This window comes from Melozone crissalis, unplaced genomic scaffold (genome assembly GCF_028551555.1).
Source record: "Melozone crissalis strain CALT ecotype California unplaced genomic scaffold, PUWL_Pcris_2 ptg000038l_1, whole genome shotgun sequence".
Lineage (NCBI taxonomy): Eukaryota > Metazoa > Chordata > Aves > Passeriformes > Passerellidae > Melozone > Melozone crissalis.
In genome coordinates, this window is record NW_026535816.1 from 7,585,301 (window position 1) to 7,611,172 (window position 25,872).

Below are 25,872 nucleotides of genomic sequence, written 5' to 3' on the forward strand. Positions count from 1 at the left end.
AAAAAAAAAGAAAAAAAGAAAAAAGAAAAAAAGAAAAAAGAAAAGAAAAAAAAAGGTCTTCCTAAACGGAATTGCTGGGATCACAGCCTATCCTGTACACAAAGCAAGAAAAAATAGGAAAAAAATTATAAAAAGGGAAAAAAAAAGGAAAAAAAGGAAAAAAGAAAAAAAAGGAAAAAGAAAAAAAAATAAAAGAAAAAGGAAAGAAAAAAAAAAAAGAAAAAAGAAGAAAAAAGAAAAGAAAAAAAAGTCTTCCTAAATGGAACTGCTGGGATCGCAGCCTTTCTTGTGCACAAAGCAAGAAAAAATAGGAAAAAAAATGAAAAAAAGGGAAGAAAAAGGAAAAAAAAGGAATAAAGAAAAAAAGAAAAAAGGGGAAGAAAAGGAAAAAAAGAAAAAACAAACCAAAAAAAAGAAAAAAAGAAAAAAAAAGAAAAAGGAAAAGAAAAAAAAAAAGTCTTCCTACACTGAATTGCTGGGATCGCAGCCTATCCTGTACACAAAGCAAGAAAAAAATAGGAAAAAAATGCAAAAAAGGGAAGAAAAAGGAAAAAAAAGAAAAAAGAAAAGAAAAAATGAAAAAAGAAAAAAAAAATAAAAGAAAAAGGAAAAGAAAAAAAAAAGTCTTCCTATACTGAATTGCTGGGATCGCAGCCTTTCTTGTACACAAAGTTAGAAAAAAAGAGGAAAAAATGAAAAAACGGGGAAAAAAAGAAAAAAAAGGAAAAAAGAAAAGAAAAAAAGGAAAAAAAAAAGAAAAATAAAATAAAGGAAAAAGAAAAAATAAAAAAGAAAAAAGAAAAGAAAAAAAAATGTCTTCCTAAGCTGAATTGCTGGAATCGCAGCCCATCCTGTACACAAAGCGAGAAAAAAATTAGGAAAAAAAATTAAAAAAGGAAAAAGAAGGGAGAAAAAGGGAAACAGAAAAGAAAAAAAGGAAAAAGAAAAGAAAGAAAGAAATAAAAGAAAAAAGGAGAACAAAAAGAAAAAAAGGAAGAAGAAAAAAAACAAAGAAAAAAAGAAAAGAAAAGAAAAGAAAAGTCTTCCTAGGCTGAATTCCTGGGGTCGCAGCCTATCCTGTACACAAAGCAAGAAAAAATAGGAAAGAAATGAAAAAAAGAAAAAAGGGGAAAAAAAAGAAAGAAAAAAGAAAAAAGAAAAGAAAAAAATAAAAGAAAAAAAATAAAAGAAAAAAGAATTTCAAAAAAGGAAAAAAAAGAAAAAAAAAAAAAAGGAAAAAAAAAGGAAAGAAAATAACCTTCTGGCCAGAAATTCCCACTGTTACACAGAACATCCAGCACAGCACACCTACACCTTTGTCTGAGACAAATAAAATCCAGCAGAACAGAAATATTTCAGGTAACACTTTTGTTGCTATAGCTGTAACTATAAGGAGGTACTTGCTGTAATTCAAATATTTGCAGCAAAACATCCCCAAGACAGCACTCTGGAGGAAATAGGAGTTTTCCCCATACATTTTAGTTACTCATTACCCACGGGATAAATTTGCAAGGAAACAACCACAGACGACCCAAATTGCTTAAACTGCTTTCTTTTAAAACCAGCCAGGATTAAATTAAAAAAAAAAAAAGAAAAAAATTAGGATTAAATGTTCATAGCAATGTGCAACAGGTATGCAGAACACAAAATGGGTGTTCACTGAGAGCTGCACAGTGAAAACACAGGATGGGACTATCAATCCAGTGCAGCAAACCCTTGAAAATTACTGGAATCCTCAAAGTGCAATTAAAAAAACCCACAGACTAAATTACACTGTCACAAACTCATTAATGTCCACACTGGATTTCTTTTTGTTTTTTGAAAGTATCTTGCTTAAATACACTTAAAATGCATCTGCTTTTCTCGTGGTTCTGTAGCATCACCCCGCTACTTTGAACTTCCACACTCTTTGCTACTTTGGAGCCCTTCAGAGCAAAAAAAATCAAGTGTAAAAGTTTCAGTTTCTATTGATGGAAAGGAATATCAACTGTTGTTTGTATAAACAGAAGAAAACAATTCTTTGGCTAATGAAAATGAGGAGAAAAACCAGAAGCCTTGGTTACCAAAAGGTACATTTTTAGAAACAGACTCTCTTTCATTTTCTTCTCTTTCCATGGCTCCTTATTTTCCTATGAAGAGTGACCCAAGAGCCTCAAGAGGTACTTCAAAAAGCCCTTTGAAAACTACACTAGACAGCAGGAGAAGAAAAAACAACAGAAAATCCATCAAAAACCAGCAAAGGAATGAAGCAGGAAAAAAACCCACTTAAATGTACAGTAGTATATAGGTAAAAATAGAAAGGGAATTTCAGATTTTTTCTAAATTTCTGGTTCCTATGCTCACAATTTACACCAATGATATCACTTTGAACAATGTTCTGTTGTTTAGGCATGGATTATTGTGGTCCTGCTCATATAATAACTCCAAACAAACAAATTGGTAGGAAAACAGTTTAGGCAAATACTACTTCCATGTGAACACAAACTCCCAAATCCTCTGTTTTATTATAGAAAAAAACCCACAACAACCAAAAAAACCCAAAACAACAACAACAAAACCCCAAAACCAAAAAAAACAAAGAAACCACTCCAGAAAAAGTACTCTGATACCCAGTACTCTGATATTCCAAACCAAAATTCATTTTCCAGTTCTTTTGGAATACCTGAAAACACCCTCATAGATTTAAGAGGTCAGATTTAAGCATAATGCAAAATAATCCAAGTCAAAGCACAAAGCACAATTTTCTGTACTGCCCCCCTGCCCCAGTCACACACTCAGTATTCCAAACCAGAGTGTCCCATTCATTTTCCAGTTCTTTTGGAATACCTGAAAATACCCTGTGTATGCAAAATAATCCAAGTCCCCAAGGCACTTCAGCTGCAGAGCACAGGACTTTTAAAAAATGAGTTATTAGCAACCATAACTCCAACACTTGCACACCAAGGTTCTGATTTTTTTGTTTTCTTGAAGCTGTTTCTTTCAGCTTTCCCCATATCTGAGAGCAATGTAGAATCCCCACAGTGTTTGAAGCCATTTGAGATCTCAAAATAACAGGTTTGGCCCTTGTTGAATTATAACGTTTAAAATGGACATAAAAAGCTACTTATTAACAGAATTTACTCAGTTGTGAAAATCAGTATTAAAAAAACAAAAACCAAAAAACAACCCAAAACACAAGAAAAAGAAACATCTAACAACAGAAGCAATAAATAAAAGTGAGCATTATTTCAAGAATTCATAGCCACAGTGACAGAACAATTCCAAACATAACTTATGGAATCACACCCACTTAGAAATTAGTTTGTATTGGATTTATTCAGAGGCTTGAAGGATGTGTTGCTACCTGGACTGATCACTAGTTTGGTGTTCATTTAATTTCTGATTTGATAGTTGATTTGGCAAATTCCTCCATTTACAGCAAGGGAACAACTTTGGCAGCATGTCCCCACAACGCTGCAGGGACACACTTTGAGGGGGAACCCAGGATATCCAGAATATTCTGCTCACTCACCAGCATTCACCACTGACCTCTGGGACACTGGTATTTCATAAAACTCCACCTAGGCAGTCTCAGCCTTCACACAACTGCCCCATTTCAGAAGGGAACAGGCAAGAGAAGGAGGTGCAAAGACAAAGTCAAAGCTCAGCACAGGTCAGCAGTAAGGAATAATCCCAGTTTGCATCCCTTGAGTTTCAACAGCAACATTTCCAGTGGGGGATTTAACCCTTTTCTTAATCCAAAGATGGGGCAACTGAGAGGTGTTTTAAAAACTTTTATTCCCTTTTCAGTCTCATGAGAAGGGTGAGACAATACAGATGTTATAATTCACGCTATCACAATCAGAAGCCAATTATTTCCTAATTACAAAACACTGTGAGAGTTTCTTGGCTTCTCAGCTTTAGCCACACCATGGTGTAAATGCCTTAAAGCCAACCATCTGAAATGCATCATTCATAGTTCTATTTCTCAGAGTATCTAGTTTTATTTGCAAGGCCATCCTTTGAAACTTGTTTGTATTTCCATTTCCCTCTCAGCAATGTCTGTCCTACTCCATGGCACTTCTAAGTCACCATTTCTATCTCAAAGTTTGCATACAGATGCACACTCAGGCTTTCAGAATTCCCTACAAACCCATTTCCCACATTCCAGGAGCCAGAGTTTCACTGGGAGAATCCTCCCAAGCCCATCTTTGGCACTGCCAAGCCTGGATTGCTCTGACAGAAGGCAAGAACGTCTTAAAAGAGCTGAGCTGAGCTCAGCCTCTCCTCAAACACCTCATTAGTTACAACCTCATGTTCTGCAATTTAATGTTTTTTTCCTTTTCTAAAGGAAAGAAAAATGTTTTAGCTAAGATGCTGCTCAGCAAACTCATTCATCTTTACCTTCTCTGACTACAGACATTCCTAGGTCATAAATCCAAGCAAAACAGAGTGATTTTTTTCATTATTGATAATGTAGTAGGAATAACAATGAAGGGTCAAGTTGGACAACACTCAGTCAATAGCTGACAACTGACTTTTCAGCCTTGAAACATCACTTTTAATTTACTGAAAATTAAATGACAAAGAGTTTATCCAAATGACTGGAAGGGCACAAAAAGCTGAACTGTTTTTTCTAGAGCAATAAGCTACCCACAAAGTATCCTACAAAGTATCCTATCCTCACTTCTGCATGAAATCAGCTCCATGAGCTCATGTCTGCTGAGCATTTGAACTCAGTGGAGGGTGGGACAGTTACATCATTCAGATGGGGATTTTCTGATCTCAAGTGTGAAGAGATGGAGGAAAGAAGGAACATGAGAATGTGTTGCTTAAACAACATAATAATTTTATTATGTATTTCAAACAGAAGACAAAATTAGACACAATTATTTATTTAAATAATAAAAAACCCGACAAGTCCTCCAAACACTGAATTTTACAGGTTAGTACATCCCAGGACAATATTTGAAAAAATTTAATAACTATCTGAGTTTCAACACAAACATGATCAATTTTGTTTAACAGCCATAAGAGATCCCTATATAACCACAGCCATTGCAACATGATTGATTCTACCCTGAACTTTTCTCACCATTGTTCTGCACTTAGACCTTCTTTAAATAACTGACCTGGTGCTTAAAATTTCTGAAGTGGGCTCCTGAATGCATGGTCTGATTTGGAAATGCTGAACAGCTCAAGGTGCTCTTGACTGTGGCTGCTCAAACATCAGAACAACAGAACATTTGTGATATAAAAGCTTTATGCTGCTCTTTGTAGCCTCCTCCTTTGTGCTTTAATTTGCATCTTTTTCTCTGTGATTTTGATTTCAAACAGCTCTCATTGGAAATGAGATAAAAGGCACACTGCACAATATCAAATTACTTAAATATGTCTTCAAAATGCTGGAAGAACACTTGCAAATGTTAAAGAAATAGCTTTATGGCATTTAATAAACCACTTAAGATTTTATTTTTGATCAGAATTTTTATTTTATACTGATTCAGGACATAGTGAATATTTGTGAGTATTGAACACCTATCACAAAAAGTCTACCAAACAGAGTATAGATCCTTTTTTTAATATATGTTACAATGAATAACTGACATATCCAGGGCACAAAGTGTTCAAGAGAGGTATCAGATTCCTCTGCAGAGCACAAATGACATCAAAGGCCAAGCACATACTGGCCAAATCTCCCACTTCAATTACCTGGTGCCCATTCTATTGTGTATGAACCATAAATCTACAGAGGGTGAGGTACCAGAAGCTGCTCATTATAACAAATGAACTGTAGACAATAACCCTGTAAGTAAACAGATTAAATTTAGAAATAAATAATAAAAAAACCTAACATTACTTTCACAACTGGCTGAACTACCTGAATAAGCAATGCACTATTTACTCGTTGGCTTATTTGGTTCTCACATTTTATGTAAGTTAAAGACAAAACTTCTGCAGGGATACTCACACCCCAGCCACTTAAATTCACCTGCATCTTTAGAAAATCATTACACATTACAGTGTGAACCAAACATAAACCAGCACCAGAATCAGGTGAATAAATCACACAAGTCATAGTTTAAAGAGCAGCAGGCCATGACCTGGCTAATGAAGCTGTTGGAATTAGTGACTTCTCTAGCACTGAGCTTCACTGGGCACTACCTACACTGACAAGCAACTCCTCAAGTTGAAAATATGCCCCTTCTTTTTATTCAAGTGGTAATTAGTAAATGAGATGTAGAGAACAGCTCAGAGTAAATCCACCCTGAGCATTGAAACAATAGTCCATTGTATCAAACTTGATGCTTATCTTATTCTCTGTAGCTATTGGATTAACTCCACTGAACTTGTTCTGTTTATGTTGTCAAATTACAAATCCATTTTCTACCAGTTAGGTGAAGTTAGAATTAGCTAAGCATGATCTGTTAAACACTTCTAAGAAGTGTGCTGCTATTCAAATAAAGACATAAAAACCTGCCCAAGGGTATTGAAAGGGGAATACTTACACTGCCTGAATCTCATGGAAAGCATTATTATCAGGCTTCCAATACAAAACTCAAAGTGTTTTCATTTTTAAGTTTCAAATTCCCAACTTAAACTCAGCATGAAGTTCCTCAGTAGGCAGGTCCTTTCAGGAGTAATACTGAATTTACCTTGCGACAAACATGAAAAGAACAATCACAAAAAAAGAACAAGCTGCTCTTTAGCTTTACATATATGACACCCTCTGCATTTCTTGTGATTGCAGAATTGAGGTGAGTACAGAAATCAGTACCAGAGTTTTTACTCTCCAGAAAGTCACACGTCTTTGCTTTAAACATGTTCCATGCAATAAACCCTTCTTGAAGTAATTTTGCCTCATTAAATGAAATTTCTATTCATTTCCTTGTTTTCTGTTGCTGAGAGTCATTCTCACCTGTGCCTGATGCTCTGTTTGCAAATCTTCTCCTCTTTCAAACAGATCAAGTGAGCACCTTAACACTTGGTATTTGTACACACACACACCACCCCTTTTGATAAAAAAGATAATCTTTGTAACACTCTGTGTTAAGTGGCACATATTTGTAAGTGCTACATATATTTTATTTCCTTACCATATTAAAAATAAGAGCTTCTTGCTGCTGCCTGCTCAAATTACATGGATTTTCTTTAAGATTAGGGCACACATTGTAACAGCAGCATATAATTTTCTTGCACAATAATTTTTTTCCAGTTGAAAGGTATCCTATAATATCATCAGCATCAACAGGAACAGACACCTGATTTTCAGCTAGACAAAGCTTATGTGTTTGGTGACTTTATTCCTGGTGAAAAGCAGTTTTCAGATATAAAGCAGCTACATAAAAATTCAAAAACAATCTGACAACTTATTCTTTGACAACAGAGTGCTAGACCAAAAGCAAATGCAAAAATTGTGCCAAAAATAAGATGAGGGAAGGTGTGTGTGTGTGTGTGTCCCCTGGATGTCTTATTTCTGTTGCTCTAATTTTATCTTCTGTTGATTTTATAAATGGAGCATAAGCACTGCCTTTCCTAAAAGCTGAATGGATTCCTTAAAAAAACCAAGCACAGAGCACAAAACCCATTTATCCATTTAAGAAACCACCTTGTTGAAACCAACATGTATGTGGCTGTGGATCCCAAATATCTCAAGCCCACCAGCATGTTCTGCAGACAGAAGATTAAAGGCCTACTCCTACCACTTCAGCAAGATGTTAATTTTCAGAATTTGCTGGATTCCTTTCAGAGAATGGGAACTACAAGTTTTCTGTGCCTCAGAAAGCATTTCAGCACGAGTTTGTAAGAGCCAGCCAAGGAATCTCTGCTGGTTTCAAAGCACTCCCTTGCAGTTTTTCTCCTTTCAGAATTACTGCCTGGAGCTTTGTGCCAGAGTTTGAACCTGCATACACAGAAGTTTTATCTTCTTTTAAAAATAAACTTTATATAGAACTCATAATGGCCCAATGCATCTTGTGCCCCAAAGTCTGTCATCTTCACTGCTACTGATCCTTACAGTATTAGAGAATCAAGATGATCCACTTATCAGAGTCACCTAAGTACACAAGAACTGTTAGGAAAAAAATTAAGTTTCAAGGAAATTTTATAAGATATTAAATAATTAGAAGGTGTGGCAGGAAAAAAAATCCCTAGTTTTAGCCCAAACTCATTTTCTGTATCAAATTAATACTGTTCTTAAGGACTGAACTGATATTATCTATAGTAAAATAATTCACTTGCATATATGTTGGGACCTGACCGAATTAAAGAAATGTATTTTTAAGTGCAGTAAAGAAAAATATACTCACTCTAGTAGAGTGTCTATGTACAGTTTTGTTCTGGCTTATTAACTGTTTCCATCCTCAATTAGTTAGAATTAATAAAAAGGGGTTTGTTTTCAAAAACTCACCAGTTTTACACAAATTTGTTCTGATGAAATCATTCTTACAATGCAACAATTTGATAACTCTTAATTGTGTACTACTTTGTATTATTAAGGTCAATCCTGAGATTTAGCTGCAATTATAGTCATCTTTTGGATGACATATGGCAAGATCTCCAACTCTTTTTAGCTCTGGAAATTTTACATCTGCCTGTTCCTTCAAGATGCTAAGCATACATGTGTTGACAAATACAGAAAATAGCAGATGGCAAAAAGCAAATGCTCAACATGGAGCACTGGGGATCACTTGAAAAAGGCCTGGACTCAGAGATTTGCCATTTTTCTTTTAGCAGCAGAATTATGTTTTAAAAGAAAATTCCACCATCTCTTCTGCTTGATGCTAAGTGTGATCAGAATATTCATGATTACAGAATCAATGTGATATGAATTGGTAACCAACCTGCAAGTTGCTTTGCAAACCTTTGGATTTAAGGCTATAAACACAGAGGAGATGAACTTCTGCAGCTACATAAAAATTGGAAACCATTCTGCAGCGACCATCAAATTTGACATGGAATCTTTTATTGCAATTTGCTGTTCCAGCTTCTGAAAAGCTGCAAGCAGTGCTTGGCAATGGCAGTGCCACTTGTACCACCCCCAGGAGAGAGCCCAAGGAGCAGCTGGGCACTTGGAGAGGAGGTGCCACCACACTTTGGGGAGCAGAGAGTGACTCCACCTGAAAGGACACAGAAGGTGACACAAAAGGTCCAGCCAGGGCTGAATTCTCACTAACAGGGAAAAGTGAATGACCAGGGAACAGCACCAGGATAAAACCACCATTCAGCAACACTCCCTAAGAAATCCAATATTTGCAAGTCCACAGCTCAGAAACCCCGGAGAACATGCCCTGTGTTAACATTTCTGTCTTAACATGCCATGGCAGACTTTCAGCAAAGTCTTACCATTTTTCCAACCATGGAACCTCTCCAACTGAGGCACCTTCCCACTGTAACTAAGAGAAGATATGTGCTGTGCCCTCCAGTCTCTCCTACAGCCCATGGGGTGCATAAAAACCTTGGTATTCTCATGCTTTAAGGAACCCAGAGTGACTGAGGAGTGCTGCATGAGGATGGAGAGCATCAAGCAGAGCCTGTAAGAGCTCAGCTAAAAGGAAAAGATGAGCACAGACAGGACAGATGGTAACAAGCACAGACAGGCAGCAGATCTGCCTTGGGAAAACACCTACAAGTAACCATCAGGAAACATCTCTTTTTAGTCAGAGGGATCCATCACAGACACCAAAAGAAAAACAGAAAGAAGTATCTTTACTTTCTCTGCCATTTCTCACTGACTTTTCAAATGAAGAGCACTAACCAAGCAGGTTGGAAATATACAGGTGCTAAAGAAATGCTTGTGTATTAAACCAATACTTTAATCTTCTGAAACTACAGTTAGAGATGTAGACACACAGCTGGAAAATGCTAATTCTGGCTTCAAATACCCCAAAACAATGACATGAAATTACACTGAAGTACAGCTCCAAAACACAACTTTAAAAAACTTCATACAAGAAAGGGACTATGAAAGTTTCACTTCTGTAACAGCTCTGAACAACACCTGTCATTTTAAATCCATTATCAGACATTACTTCACAGGCAAATACATATATTAATTCCATTATTCAGTTTAAATTAGCCCCATCTGGACACAAGAGGTATTTTAGATCATGGTCCTCTGACCACCACTAGGAACAAACAGACCTTTATTCATCTTTTACTCACATTTTCCAGCAATTCAATAGAACAAAACCATTAGGAGGTCCAAAAAACAATGATTTCTATTCAAAATAGAACTAAGAAACTTGGCTTCCAAAGCCCTCTCCTAAGTTAGGACAATCGAAGTTGAACAGTGAGAAGCAAAGGATTTATGTCCAGAATCTGCACACAGATATCTTGCCAGGTGCAGAACTTACTCTAAGTACAACAGTCAGTTTCAGGCAAAGAAAAAAGCTCACAGGAGGCACTGAGAAGGAGGAGATGCACACCAGGGCATGCCTAGCAAATCCAGCTGAAGAATACCAAGATGTGTCAAATTGGAACATACTGGTGAAATGACCAAACTTTAAAACTGTTTTTACAGTGGTTAGAAATAACAATTAACAACCTTCCCTCCAAACCCATGAATTTACTTCAACTCTTAACAAAACTCAGTATCCTGGTCACTGGCATTCTCTTTACCTCCCTTAAAATTCCCAGCTTCTTATCACATTCATTTTGGCACTTCAAACCACCTCAGATCTGCCTTGCACGTGCTCCAACAAACACCCTGCCAATACTGGCAGCCTAGCTAGCAGCTTCCTGCAGAAAAGGGAGTTTTTCCTACAAAACTGAGATCTGCTTGCCTTTCTTCTTCTCCACCAAGTCACCAGCTTTTAAAAAACAGGAATTTAGTTACCTTGGGAATTCTATCTGTCTATCAAATTCAGCTGAAAAGAGTCAACAGTACCAAAAAAGATACTTCACTTTCCTCAGAAACCCAAGGCAGAGAACTTTTTCAGCAAAATGCCTGAATCCAAGGGAGGGAATACAACAGAATAACCAAGAATCACACACAATAATAATCTGGTAAAGCTCTGAGGTTCTCATGGACAAATAGCAGCAGTGCAGAAAAAAATAGGGGAATTCACAGAATGTGAAGTCTCGAAGCATGACCAAGAATACAACTCCACAAAAACTTACCAGAAGCTTTCCAATAAAATTAACATATTTTCCTCCTATTCATTTTTTATTTCATTACTGCTGACTATCAGAAAAGAAACTTTGTTTGCTTTGCATCTGGTCTTTGTGGACTTGAGGGTTGCATCTGATCAATCACAAAAACTGTAAAAACAAACTCCCAATTATTACTTTATTGGTTTATAAAAATGACTTTGGTGTATTGTTGGAAACCTGAATGCTGAGAATTTCAGAGTTTCTGTGCTGGCAGGCACTGACCCCCAAGAGAACACTGCATTTCACCTGAGGCTGTGGAGAAGCTTCCAAAATGGAATGACAGAACTGGGATTGTGGGTGTGCAGTTTGAATAGAAGTGTGTAATATCACAGAGGGGAAAACCTAGAGTTTAAGGGTTTAGAATATAGTAATATATATAAAGGAAGATGGAGGTTTTGGGGTGCAGGCTGGTCCTTCTTCTGCACCTTCTCCTCCATAGGTTTGGGTGGTTTTGTGTAATTGGATAAAAGTCCACATTGTGTGGTTGGTTATTGGATTAAAAGTAAAAATAATTTAGGTGTCATTTCTTAATTGGACAGTTTATCCTTAAAAGGCCTTGTAGAGAGGGAGATACAGCTCCATTTTTAGTTTGTTGGAGTGAAGTGCTGTAGAACTCACAGTTTGTGAGACTGTAGAACAAGAACCCATAAACATCTGAGTCCAGACACAAAATACCTTCTCACACATTCAATCCTGACCTTGGCACAAAAGAAGCAAGGAATCCATCAGTGTATCCCAAAGCTCAAATACATGAATCAGTGTATCCCAAAGCTCAAATCCAGCCTTACCAACAAAGCAAGTTTTTGGTATTTCCTTTTCAGTTCTGCTGGGCTGTCTGAAGGTTTGGCCCCCAGGACCTTGTACCAGTCTTTGTGCTCCATCCTTCCCAGGGCCATGGCCTGATGGGTTTGCAATCCCTTCCTCAGCACTGCCTTAGGAAATCAAATCCATGAAATCACAACCTGGAAGAGAAAGAGAAAAAGCAAAAACAAGGATATGGCAAACTGCAGGATGACTACTGTGCAAAAAAAAAGTTAAATTCATGTGGCCATTCCATCCCACAGCCTGTCAAATGTGAAATCTTGTGTTTTCTATCCAAGTGCCTCGGCATATCTTGCTTTAAAAATCATTTTGTGTGTAAAATGAACTGCTTAGAAACACCCCAGGTTACAGACACACCTTTTACACAGACACTTTTTAAAGCAAACTTTTGACTTTGAAGCAATACCGTACTTAACACATAAAAACATGAACTACATAAAAGTGTGACATTTTTCAAAATGGGAATAAGATCCATGCAAGAAGACACAAGAAAAGGTGTGTGTTTGTTTTCACAAAATGAATTTTTCTTCATCCTGCTGAGTAAGAAGTCAACTTTCTTAAGCAGGAGAGCACATAAAAACAGATAAACAGAAATGAACCAAAACATATCAGGTTAGCACAGGTCACTAAGCAGAACCTAACCAGCAGTGTGGGTATCAATTTTGGCCATCTTTCACCAAATTAATGACTCAGAAAGGAAAAAAAATAACAAACAAGTCAAAAGAAGTGCCAGTAATAGAATGGCAATGCTTGAGCTTCACTCAGATTCTTAGGAATCCCAAGAACACTGCAGCAGGCAAGAGCTTTGTAAATCTACAAATATATTTGTAAATTTACGAAGACATAAACTTCAAGGGATTTAGAGATTTTAGAGGAGCTAAGATTTTAGTTAGAGATAAGCTTTATTGGAGTTAAGTAAAATAAATGGGTAGACCTTGAAGAAGCTGGGTTTATAATGAGGAATACAGAAACTAATAAATAGCTTTTAGGAACTCAAGACAATTGTAGGCCTCTGTTCTGAAACCAACCGAAGACTGGGAATGGGAGTCCTACCAAGGGTTCATTTGTCATATTTGCATTGAAAAGGCAGAAAGGTCAGAACAAGGAAGACTTTATTTTGGGATCCTCATTTTGGAGTCCTCATTATGGGATCCCTCCCCATGACAGAGACAACCGACCCATTTCAAGGAACAAACTGTGCGTGCTTAATGGCTTTGGAACTAATTCCAATACAAAGCAGGGAATGGGATGTACCAAAGTTATGAATATGCATTTCTATTCTGGGTACTCAGTACCTGTGCAGATAAAAGGACTCTGTAATCACCTGTAAATCGCGGTGTGTATTTGGGAGTTATCTCGCAATAAACACACACTTCCTAACTTTAAAGTGTTACAGAGCCTTTGTCCGTCACAGCTGGATATCAGTTCTAGATCAACATCCATATTTTCTTAATAAAGCACTATAACCAGAAATTAATTCTGAAACAACAACAAAAAAACAGGTATGGGGGTTGTTTTTTTTTCCCATTTCAGCACTAAAACTGCTTCCTGGTGCAGGGCACAGCGCCATGGGGCAGGGCACATCACAGAGGGGCAGGGGACAGCGCCATAGCGCAGGGGCCATGCTATGGGGCAGGGGACAGGAGCATGGGGCAGGGGACAGCACAGAGGGGTAGGGGACAGCGCCATGGGGGAGGGTACAGCACAGCGCGACAGGGGACAGCGCCATGGGGCAGGGGACAGCGCCATGGGGCAGGGGACAGGACCATGGGGCAGGGTACAGCGCCGCGCTCCCGTCCTGCCCGCCCCAGGGCCGCGCTCTCCGGCACCGCTCCCCCACAACCGCGGCCTCGCGCACCGCTGCCGGAGCCCTCCCGCCGCCCTTCCCCGCAGCTCCGCAATCCCCCCCGGTCCGGCTCGGTTCGGTTCGGACCCCCCGGTCCCTCCCCGGCCCCGCGGCCGCCCCGCGCTCCCACCTGCCCCGCACCATCCATGGCAGCGCACGCCTAACTCCTCCGGCGGGAAACACCCTGCTCTCCCTCGCGGCGCTTCACGCCTTGCAGCTCGGCCGGCGCCGCCTCGGTTGTTTCCCGCCGGGCAGTAGTGGCGGCGCATCGGCCGGAAGCGCGGCCTGACGCGTCTCCATGGCGACCATGCCTCCCTCGGCCCGGCCCGGCCCTGCCCGGAGCTGCTCTGGCCCCGCCGCCGCCCCCCCACCCCCGCTCCGGCTGCCGGGGCTACGGGCCCAGGAGGCACCGCTGCAGGCACCTTCCCGTTCCCCTTCGCTCGCTCGGAGAGCCGCAGAGCCGCTCTCTGCGCAGGGAATCCGCCTCCCGCCCGGCCCCGCAGGCGCACCGCGGCAGCCCGGCCCGTCGGCCTTGGGTCGGAGCGGGGCCGTGGTTTCTTCGTTCTGTGGAGTGTTTGTGCTGAAGGAAAAGGAAGAAAGTGCTCTTGGTGAAAAAAAGACAAACTCTGGAAGCAGGTTTTTTATGATGTAAAGACTTTTTCTCATTAGAAACATACAAGAAACCACAAAGCGCCTTAACACCCCCAGCCCGCCCCTAAAAATACGAAAACAGTGCAAATAAAACCCTATGACCACCACAAAAAAACCCCAAACAAACAAAAACTAAAACCCCCATCACAAACACCAAAACCCCACCCCATAACAAACAAACAAATAAAACCTACAAGAAAAACAAACAAACAACCGCCAAAAAAAACCCCCAAAACCCCACCACAAACACCAAAAACCCAACCCCTAAACAAACAAACAAAACACCCAAGAAAAACACAAAAAAAACACCCAAACAAACCCCCCAAACACCACCACAAACACAAAAAACCCAACCCCTAAACAAACAAACAAACAAAACCCCAAACAAAACCAAATAACAGACACCCAAAAAAACCCCAAAAACCCCACCACAAATACCAAAAGTCCAACCCCTAAACAAACAAACAAACCCCCAAACAAAAGCAAAAAACAAACACCCCCCAAAAAAACCCAAAACCTCCACCACAAACACCAAAAACCCAACCCCTAAACAAACAAACAAACAAACAAAACCCCCAAGAAAAACAAACAAAACCCCAAACAAAAACAAAAAACAAACACCCCACCAACCCCCTCAAAAACCCAACCCCTAAACAAACAAAACCCCAAACAAAAACAAAACACAAACATCCCCAAAAAAACCCCAAAACCCCCACCACAAACACCAAAAACCCAACCCCACCAGAAACAAACAAATAAATCCTCCAAGAAAAACAAACAAAACCCCAAACAAAAACCAAACACCCCAAAAAAACCCTCCAAAATCCCAACCCCTAAACAAACAAACAAATAAAACCCCCAAGAAAAACAAACAAACAAAACCCCAAACAAAAACAAACCCAAAAAAACCCCAAAAACCGCACCACAAACACCAAAACCCCAACCCCTAAACAAACAAACAAATAAAACCTCTAAGAAAAACAAACAAGCAAAACCCCAAACAAAACAAAAAACCACAAACACCTCAAAAAACCCCTAAACCAACTAAAATCCCCCAAAAAACTTCGGTGGGTACTGTAGACTTTAGCTTTTGGAATCTTAGGCAAAACTAGCTAGCAAAATCCCTAAATGTTTCTCCAGGCAAACTCAGCTCCCACAACACTTTTAAATGGATAGCATTTTGACAATATAACAGTGTATGCATCCTGTGACAATATTTTTATGTGATAAGTTAGAATTAAAGCCACTCCTTGTCCCTTTTGTCACCGTTTGAAGTGTTTGGGCTGGACAGAAGCTGTCAGGGAGCGTTCCTGGCACAATGTTCCATCAAACAGAGCAGAGTGGGACAGCTGGGCTTCAGTGGGAAACGTGGAGAATTTATTTAGGTTTTAAAGGTGGGAAAACATCAGATCTGCAAAACCACTCTACACCTGATTAGTGTGATTTGTGTCTGTGCTGGTGTCGGAATTCAGGACATCCTGGATGGCTCAAACCCCTGCCAGGGGGCTCAGAGACCCTGGCACAGAGCCCAAGACACCTGTAACTTTAATTATGACCCATAGAAAAAAATTACCAACCTTAGATGAAGATCTGCAAGCACGAAAGTCTAAGTAGAATAATAGTTAGTTTGTCACAGGGTGAAAAAGTAGATTTTTAGAGTTTTTAGAATGGGGGTTCAAGAGGCAAGATAGAAGAATCTGGGCATGTCCAGCATCTCCTGCTTCTTGGCCTCTACCTTCTGCTGTGATGTTGGCACTTTTAGATTTGTTTAAGGTAGAAGCTCACTGTCTAACATAGGTGACAGGTATTGGGAAGTTATTGTAAATAACGTACATGTAGATTTTAGTACAAAAAGACAACACCACCCTAGGGGCAGGCAGAGTGCCTCTGTCTGGACCTCAGCAAGTCAGAGAAAAATTTTATAGGTAAGAAACAATAAACAACCTTGAGAATGAGAACTGAGGAGTTCTGACTCCTTCTGCAACTGCCAGGCTGGGAAAAGAGATTTTCTAACACATCTCACAGTCACTCTAACCAACAAAAGTCCCAAAAGGCTGCTTGGCAGGGTTCCTATGAATGAAATGAGAATTTTCTTCTTGGGCAAAGGTTTCAGTGTGGTTCCGTGTGGCTTCTCCTTCACTGGGGTTGGTGTTGTTTTTAAAAAGTTTAAATAACATTTGGAAGTGTTTTAAAAATGTGGTGGTGTCCTGGAGATTGGTCACTACACCTGTGCTTTCACCAAAAATGGTTAATATCTTCCTAAAGAATAGATACAATTTCCTTTATTGCTTATCCCTTATGCCAAAAATTCATGAGTATTGCACAGTGAGGGTTTTTTCAATTTTAAATCATGATAGGATTTTTATCAGCTCATAGAGTATTTGAAACACAGAGTTGTTTGAGAGATTGTGAGCAACTGTATGTCTGTAACGAGAAAAGAGAAAATAAACAGAAATAGAAAAATCTAAATGGAAATTTTATGTATATAAAGTATATATAATATATAGTATATATAGTATATAATATATGTAGTATATAGTATATAAGGTATATAATATAGTATATAGTATATAATATATAGTATATCATATATACTATATAATATATAGTATATATAATATATATAGTATATATACTATAAAATATATCTTATATATAGTATATAATATATATAGTATATATATACTCTATATATACTATATAATATATATAATATATATAGTATATAATAGATAGTAATAATATAATATAAATAATATAGTATTTATATAAAGTATATAATATAGTATATAATATACAGTATATATATAGTATATAATATATATAGTATATAATATAACATATAGTATATAATATATATAGTATATATAGTCTATAATATATTTTATATAAAAATATAAAATATAGAATATTCTATAGAAAATGATTATTAATAAAATATAATAAATATGTATAAAATTATTATATAAATGATATAAATAGAAAATTAACTGTACATGTTACGGAGTTATTTCTGGAGTCAGTGGAACAATTTTGGCAGTGTAACACTTGCTCTTTTCTGTGCATGTTCAGCATGCCAAAGTAAATCAAAATAAGCTTTATGTTATATTTTATATACATATATACATATATATGTACATATACATATATATATGTGTATGTATATATATATGTATATATAAATGTTTATAAATATTTATAGTATTGAATAGAACAGTTTGGTGTTCATGCACCACTGACCTTGTCTGGTATCACAGTTTTTGTGTCTCAGTTTCTCTTTTAATCTGCCCAGTTTCAGAAGCCATAATATCTAATCTGAACCTCTTTCAGCATCATAAATAAGCACTGAATATTGATTAGGTTTTGATAAATTGAAGAGCTTGAGCATGTTTAAGTCATGCAAAGATGAATATTTTGTATTAAATATGGGTTGGGTCAGCCATAGCTAATCATGCCCTGACTGGCTTGTCAATCTCAAGGCAATTTTATGATCTTTCATCTCTAGAGACATAAAAATTAACTCAGTTCAAGATGTGTTAAATAGGAGTGGGGATTTAAGGGAGAGGGAAAACCAGACTGAGAACAGATGCTCTGGTTGGTGAGTCAGCACCACACAGCTTAATACAGCCAGAGCTCTGCTGCCTTTTCCCCTTCTGAAAGAAAAAGGAAAAAGAAAAACAAAACCAAAAAATTAAAAAAGAGTAGGTAAGTGCCAGGAGAGCATGAAGAACTTGCCATGAACTCTGGGACTGTTGTCAGCATGGAGATATGAGACACTTCTGTAAGAAACCAGACTTGCTTAATTATCTCTAATTATGTGAGCATGCACAGGAGCTATGCATGTCACTGGAGCTGGGCACCTGGTTATGGTGAAAAGTTTCTTTCCCTTGTTCTAGAGACTTTAGATGTAAGTTGGTGGTTTCAGACATTTTTGTGAGAATATTTAACTTTTTCGTAGATGCTTTTCTTCAGAATATCATGTAACATTGGGCTGTGCTGTCACAGAATTATAGGAGAATTATTTAGGGACTTAACTGGAGAGTCCCAGAATGGTTATAGGAGAATTTTTCAGGGATTTAACTGGATACTGTGTGTGCTTCTAGTACTGCATGGAAAGATGAGTACCAGTGGTGGACCTGCTGAAACATCCAGACTTTCTCACTGTTAACTACATTTTTTACTTCTGGATGGCATTTTGCAAACTCTTGGTAAGTAAAGCTTTTTTGCTCTATTTTTTTTAGTTATTTTGGTTTTATACTACTACATGGAGAGTCCTAGAATGGTTATAGGAGAATTATTTAGACTGGAGAATCCTAGAATGCTTGTGGGAGAATTATTTAGTGATTTAACTGGAGAGTTCTAGAATGGTTATGGGAAATTAGTTATTTTGGAGAGTCCTGGAATGGTTATAGGAGAATTATTTAGAGATTTAACTGGAGAGTCTAGAATGATTGTAGGAGAGTTATTTAGACTGGAGAGTCCCAGAATGGTTATAGGAGAATTATTTGTTCTGGAGAGTCCAAGAATGGTTATAGGAGAATTATTGAGAGATTTAACTGGAGAGTTCTAGAATGATTGTAGGAGAATTATTTTGAGACATAACTGGAGAGTCCTAGAATGGTTATAGGAGAATTATTTAGAGACATAACTGGATACTGTGTGTGCTTCTAGTACTGCATGGAAAGATGAGCACCAATGATGAACCAGCTGAAACATCCAGACTTTCTCACTGTTACCTACATTTTTTACTTCTGGATGGCATTTTGCAAACTCTTGGTAAGTAAAGCTTTTTTGCTTTATTTTTTTTTTAGTTATATTGTTTTTATATTACCACATGGAGAGTCCTAGAATGGTTCTAGGAGAATTATTTAGAGATTTGACTGGAGAGTTCTAGAATGATTATAAGAGAATTATTTAGAAACTTAACTGGAGAGTCCTATAATATTTATAGGAGAATTATTTAGATTGGAGAATCCTAGAATGGTTATAGGAGATTTATATAGTGATTTAACTGGAGAGTTCTAGAATGGTTATAGGAAAATTATTTATTTTGGAGAGTCCTGGAATGGTTATAGGAGAATTATTTAGTGATTTAACCAGAGAGTTCTAGAATGGTTATAGAAGAATTATTTGTTTTGGAGAGTCCAAGAATGGTTATAGGAGAATTATTGAGATATTTAACTGGAGAGTTCTAGAATGATTGTAGGAGAATTATTTAGAGACATAACTGGAAAGTCCTTGAATGATTATAGGAGAATTATTTAGGGATTTAACTGGAGAGTCTAGAATGATTGTAGGAGAGTTATTTAGAGACATAACTGGAGAGTCCTAGAATGGTTATAGGAGAATTATTTAGTGATTTAACTGGAAAGTTCTAGAATGGTTATAGGAAAATTATTTAGAGACATAACTGGAGAGTCCTATAATAGTTATAGGAGAATTATTTAGACTGGAGAATCCTAGAATGGTTATAGGAGAATTATTTAGTGATTTGACTGGAGAGTTCTAGAATGGTTATAGGAAAATTATTTATTTTGGAGAGTCCTGGAATGGTTATAGGAGATTTATTTAGAGATTTAACTGGAGAGTCCCAGAATGATTGTAGGAGAGTTATTTAGATTGGAGAGCCCTAGAATGGTTATAGGAGAATTATTTGTGTTGGAGAGTTCTAGAATGGTTATAGGAGAATTATTTAGAGATTTAACTGGATATTGTGTGTGCTTCGAGTATACTGCATGAAAAAGTGAGATGGACCTGCTGAAACATTCAGACTTTGTCATTATTAGCTACAATTTTTACTTCTAGATGGTATTTTGCAAAGTCTTGGTAAGACTAGTAATACTTTTTTGCCTTTTTTTTTTTACTTTGTGCTTTTTTGCAGGCACAGGTTCTCTGGGCACCCTGTGCCAGGGCCTGCCCACCCTCGCAGGGAACAATTCCTTCCTAATAGCTCATCTAAACCTCTTTCAGCATCATAAATCAGCACTGAATATTGATTGTGTTTTTATAAATTTAAGAGCTTGAGCACGTTTAAGTAATGCAAAGATGAATATTTTGTGTCAAATAGTGTTTTGCAGTTGTTGTCTTCATCTTTTCAATGCTTTAATGTGACAGTTAATATCAGCAATTAATTAATGTGGCAAATAATAGTACAAGATTTCATTAGGGAGTCTCAGTGATAGTTCTGATGTGCTGTTTTCAGCCTGGCTCTTCTGTCAGTACAGGGAGAAGAATTTTTTTCAAGTGTATTTTTTCTGTCAGAGCTGTAGAAGACAGCTGACTCAAAAGAGTGGTAAAAATGGCCATTCTGAGTTTTGTCTTTTGGAAACAACTGAGATAAAATAATTTGTTCAACGTTGAACAATGTTGGACTTCTTTTTTAATCTAGATATTAAAAATCCTTGAAGATGGGATTATTTTAAAATTATCAATAGATTTTTTTCTTTTTTTTTAAGAGAGAGGGGTCAGAGATCTGAATGTTAAGGTCTTCCAGAATTTGTTTTAATTGGATCAGATTTGTCAACAGTAAAAAGACAAAGTTTTACCTCCCAGGAGATGTGCATATGATAGACTAAATGTCATAATGATGTGAACAAATGAGATGTAACGTGCACGGAAAATATATGTTTTCCATTAAATTTCCACAGAAATGATTGAAAATGTCTTGGGAATTATTTAAGCAATTTACAATATTGTTTAAAAAGGTACATCTGGGCACACTGAGTACAGTCTTTTGTCGTTCATTAGCAATGTATTTAATGAGGGTTTTTTTAAGTGATAGATAGTTAAGGTAACAGACAAGTGACAGATTGTTTGTCTTTAACGATTTCCCTATTTCAGGCCCATTACAAAGCAATTAGAAATCTGACAGCATTTTTACTCTGCATTACTGATCATCTAAAGTGATGAGAAATGAGAGGTGATGAATATTAATTGTATATTTTCATATAATTATCATAAATTATTACCTTGTCTAGTGCACTGCAGGTGGAGTAAAATCAATGGATGAAAATTCAGTCAAATATGATAATTTGAAAGGTTTCATGACTTAGTTTTTGTCTTTAAAGTGCAGTGTCAATCAGTCTAAACCAGGCATGCATTAACTGAGGGAAATACAAAGATACTCTTAGTTTTCCTTGCTTTACTAGCACTGAGCAGAGTGGCTTTTACTCTTGTGCCCTCTGACAAATTATTTACCTCTCTTTTAAAGCCTGCCAAATTTATCCTGGACTGTGGGAGTCACAGACTCAAGAGGGTTTGATTTACAGCCTTAGAAGAAGTCAAAAATGTGAAAGCAAGGTACACAGACATTGAACAGAAAAATCATAAATTTATGTTTCTATATTTATAAGTAAGAATGTGCCTTAAGTAAGTGAGAAACTGTATTAGATAAGATGATGAAGGGTTTTATGGTGTAGTAATGTGATTGTACAGAATAAGTTAAGAGTTTAGATGTTATAATAGAGGTATATGTGTGTGTGTCTAGTGGCAGCCCATTGGACAAAAGTATCTGCAGTGCAGTAGAAATAAGTAAAGGTGATAGGTCAGAAAAGCAAAATAAGCTCTGTGGCATCAGCCTATTGGGTCAGAAATTTCTATATTTCCTTCTAAGAAAGAACCTGTGACTTTCTTGAGCTATGGTCAACTGCTTGCTGTCTCAAAATCTCACAGCCTCTGAGACTGATGTTTATTTAAACAATAAATGATCTTTAGCCCAATTTTAGTCCTGTCCCTTTAATTAATGCCACGACAGTGACACTGGATTTTACCTATTCCTCTCCAGCTTCTCCCTAGAAGTATTTACAGGTTGTTTGAGCTTTGCAATATGCAACTTCTGTAACTGACATAACTTATTTTTATAATGCATCTCCTTCATTTACCGTTAGTGGAAAAACCATAAAAATGGATCACAGATTCTCCAAATCAGGTGTCTAGGCAGTGTGGCCAGTGTTTGTGTTTTTCCTGAGAAAAGTTGGGTGAGATGAGTTATTCAATGTCCCTTTAGCCTTCTTAGACAGAGACAAGAATGATGTACCATTTATCTGGGATGGCAGACCTTACCCATGAGACAATCCATTCTTTTTCCTCATTTCCCTTCACGTTCTGGCTCAGAGAAGTGAGAAAATTGGATGAACCATAAAAAGAAATTATTGTGTTTCTAAACCTATCAGAGTTCATGTATTTGAAGTTAAATAAAACCTGCAAGTGCAAGACTGTATTTTTATCTTGATTTTCAACGCTTGACTTTGCAAACTGTATAGTTTTAACAAATTGCATCCAAAACTCACTTTATTATCATATTTTATCTTCCAATGTTAGTAAGAAAGAATAGAGTTGGAGTGTTTTCTCCTGATGGAAAACTTCACAACCATCTCCTGTATTAATGTGATTTCTTCTATGAGCACAAAGCCAGGGTTAAACATGTACTTTCTATCTCTGGTAGTGACCAGTGGTAGAATGAAAGGGTGACAGGAAACAGCACTAGTGTAGAGAAAACCTCCAGGTGTTAAATCTTCCAGGATGTGTGTTTTTCATATCTGGAATAAATTCTGTCCCGGCCTAACAATCTGGAGTTAGCAGCACACTGTTTGAAAATGAGAATCTCATTCATCAGTGAGCTACCATTACTTGGCTGCACTTTGTCAGAACAGCATATTCTGATCCCCGCCTTCACCATAATGGGGTTTCCTTTGGGGTATTCTCATGGCTCATTCACATCCTGAGGGCTTGTTGATGGAAAAGGTGGCACATTTAGGCTGGTACCACCATGCCCTTCCTGCTGAGGCCTCATGATCATCGTTAGGAATCTCATGTTTTCTGTCTGAAGTCAAGGTCCAACTCTTCATGTTTAGATTTTACATACATAAAAATCAGCTTGGTTTATTTCCCAACTCTGTGCCAGTACCACTGTAGTAACTGTTTTCAGGTTTTGTAATTTCAATCCTGGTTTTGTCATTAACAATGATTTCCACCATGCTCTGTGAGAGATACACCTTGTTCTCACTCTCCTTCTGCACCTCTGAAAGCAAAGAGTACCATTTTCTTCCCTTTTTTCATGTCTCTCATAAAACACAGAGCAGTTTTAATACCCATCCACTCTCTCAGGACTGCATTCCAGCTCTGCCTGTATTGCACATGGGTTTTCCAAACAAAAGGAACTGTTTCCTTCCTCTGCCTCTCGTGCATATGTTCACATTCTGCACAGTCACATGCTGCTGACCATGTGTATAGAGACACATGTTGTGTCATATTTCTCCTTTCTTTAAATTCCTCTGATGAATGCACTGAATAAGACTCCTTTTTTGGATACACCTTGATCTTTATTCTGATGTATTTGAACCAAATATTCAGGTTTTTGAATACCCTTATCAGAAATGGGTCTGTTTAATGTCACTTTTGTTACTTGCTAATGCAAAGTGCAATGCACACAAAGGCAAGGGAGCAACAACTGTGGTGTGGATAAAGCTTGCAAACAAAACAGATTGACAGCATTTCACAGATGTTGTTAAAGCCAGCTTCTTGAGAAAGGTAATTATGAAATGAACTATTAAATTCTGATATTTAGATTATTCATTTTATTTTAATTGGCACTTTCCAAAATAATTGGATATGTTTCCACATGTTTGCTGAAGAAAAGTGCTAGGCTTTTTGCTTATTTTCTTTAAGGATACAGTTTATAATTCCTCATACTTTTGATGAACATATTTCTAATATGTAGTCTTTTAAAGACTAAACTACTTTCCAAGTGTGACAACAAGTAGTGAAGTCCTCTTAGTATTGCAGGGAAGACTATACCTGCTGTACCTCAAAACCATTTAGTGCAATACGGCTATATTATATTATTGTATTATTGTATTATTGCATTATTGTATTATTGTATTAATTAAATAATAACAATATAATACATATAATATTGCGTGGTTGTTATTATTATATTGAAATATATCAAATGATAATATGCATAATATATAATATATATTAAATTATATTATATATTACTATATTAAAATATTTTATATTTTTCCTCACGGAAAGCATTTGTCTTTTCAGTTTGAACTGAGGTGTAGCTTGAAGATAGACCTGTGCTGATCCAAGGGCCAGTTGCCACTGAAAGTGACAAAATTCTTCTGCCATTCCTTCTTCACTTGCTTCATTCATGAGCCCTTGCTGCCTTTGCATCAGCACCACTTTTTGGGTGACCACAGAGTCCATGGAGATAGAGGGGCAAAAATCTAATTCTGTTGAAAAAATTATAATTTTCAGGTGATTTAGCTCCACTAAAGGGATTTGTCATGTGTCAGTGTCAGCACAGAGAAGGTGGCTGGAGGGCTTGTCCAAGGGGAAAAAGTGGCAGAGGGGGACAAGCCTGCCCATTTGGATGTCACTTAGCTCTCAAACCTCATTACTTCATCAAACCAAATGCTGAGCTAGGCTGTGTGAAGTTCATAAAGGCAGGCACAGGATGAACAAATCTGGTTTGAGCTGATGAGTACCACCAATGTTTAAAGGTTAAAATATATAAAGGGAGTAGTCAGTCATATCAAAGATATCAAGCCAGTCAAATGGAAATCAATGTTCCTGGATAAAATTTGCATTTCTTTCTGATTTTTGCACCTGATACTGATATTATCTAATATTAAAATTATATTTCAGCAGTACAGTTGGTTTTTCTTTTCGTTCGCAGAATGATTCTGCTTTATTATCTTATTGTTGCCTTAATGTTGATGTTTTCCATTGATATTTCAGGCAAGTTCAGGGCCAATTGTGTTAGACACTGTACAGAAGTATCATTAACAAAATCCTGCCAGCAAAAAAACCCAAGTCAATTAAGTGACCAGTCTGTATCAATCAATTATAGGTAAAATATTAGGCTCTGTGAATGTCCAAAAGCCAGTCTCATAGGTTTATGTAACTTCTGACCTGGACTGAGGAAATTTATCTGAATGTCTATTGTTTTCTCCTAAATTAAAAAAAAAAAAAAAAAAACAACAACAACCAAAAAAAGAACCCTTCCTATTAAAAGAAATACTTCCAGAGCTCCTGATTTCTTGGTATGTCTTGGAAAAAAACCTTGAAATACAGCAGCTGTGTTTCAGTTTCAGTATGGGTACAGGAGATGGAGGGCAGCAGGGAGAAGATGAGGAGAGGAGAGGAGAGGAGAGGAGAGGAGAGGAGAGGAGAGGAGAGGAGAGGAGAGAAGGAGAGAAGGATTTATTGAAAATTTGTATTTCAGGTTGTTGATTCATGTTGACTTGATTTCAGGTGTTTCTCATTTGATTGTACAGATAATTGTACATATAATCAATAATTAATTTCCATCCACAAACAGGGTAATTTCTCTACTTACAGCTTCCAGATTTCCTGTTCAGTTTCTGATTTCGCTACTCCAGAAAAGAGAAGTGTGGAAAGTGTAGATTCCA

At 37.3% G+C, this 25,872-nt stretch overlaps 1 protein-coding gene across 2 annotated transcripts in view; it reads right to left on the minus strand.

Moving 5' to 3' along the window:
• Window positions 1–13,969, minus strand: part of DNAJC24 (DnaJ heat shock protein family (Hsp40) member C24) — a 33,286-nt gene extending 19,317 nt beyond the window's left edge. The window contains exons 1-2 of one of the 2 annotated variants that reach the window (XM_054283619.1): window positions 13,932–13,969; window positions 11,922–12,095 (exon numbers count right to left, since the gene is read on the minus strand). In XM_054283619.1, the coding sequence (XP_054139594.1) occupies window positions 11,922–12,029 (108 nt within the window). In that variant the 5' untranslated portion in view covers window positions 12,030–12,095; window positions 13,932–13,969. Of the gene's footprint in view, window positions 1–11,921; window positions 12,096–13,279; window positions 13,419–13,931 lie in introns of those variants that run through there. The other variant, XM_054283617.1, reaches the window with a different exon arrangement.
• Window positions 13,970–25,872: the final 11,903 nt, after the last annotated feature.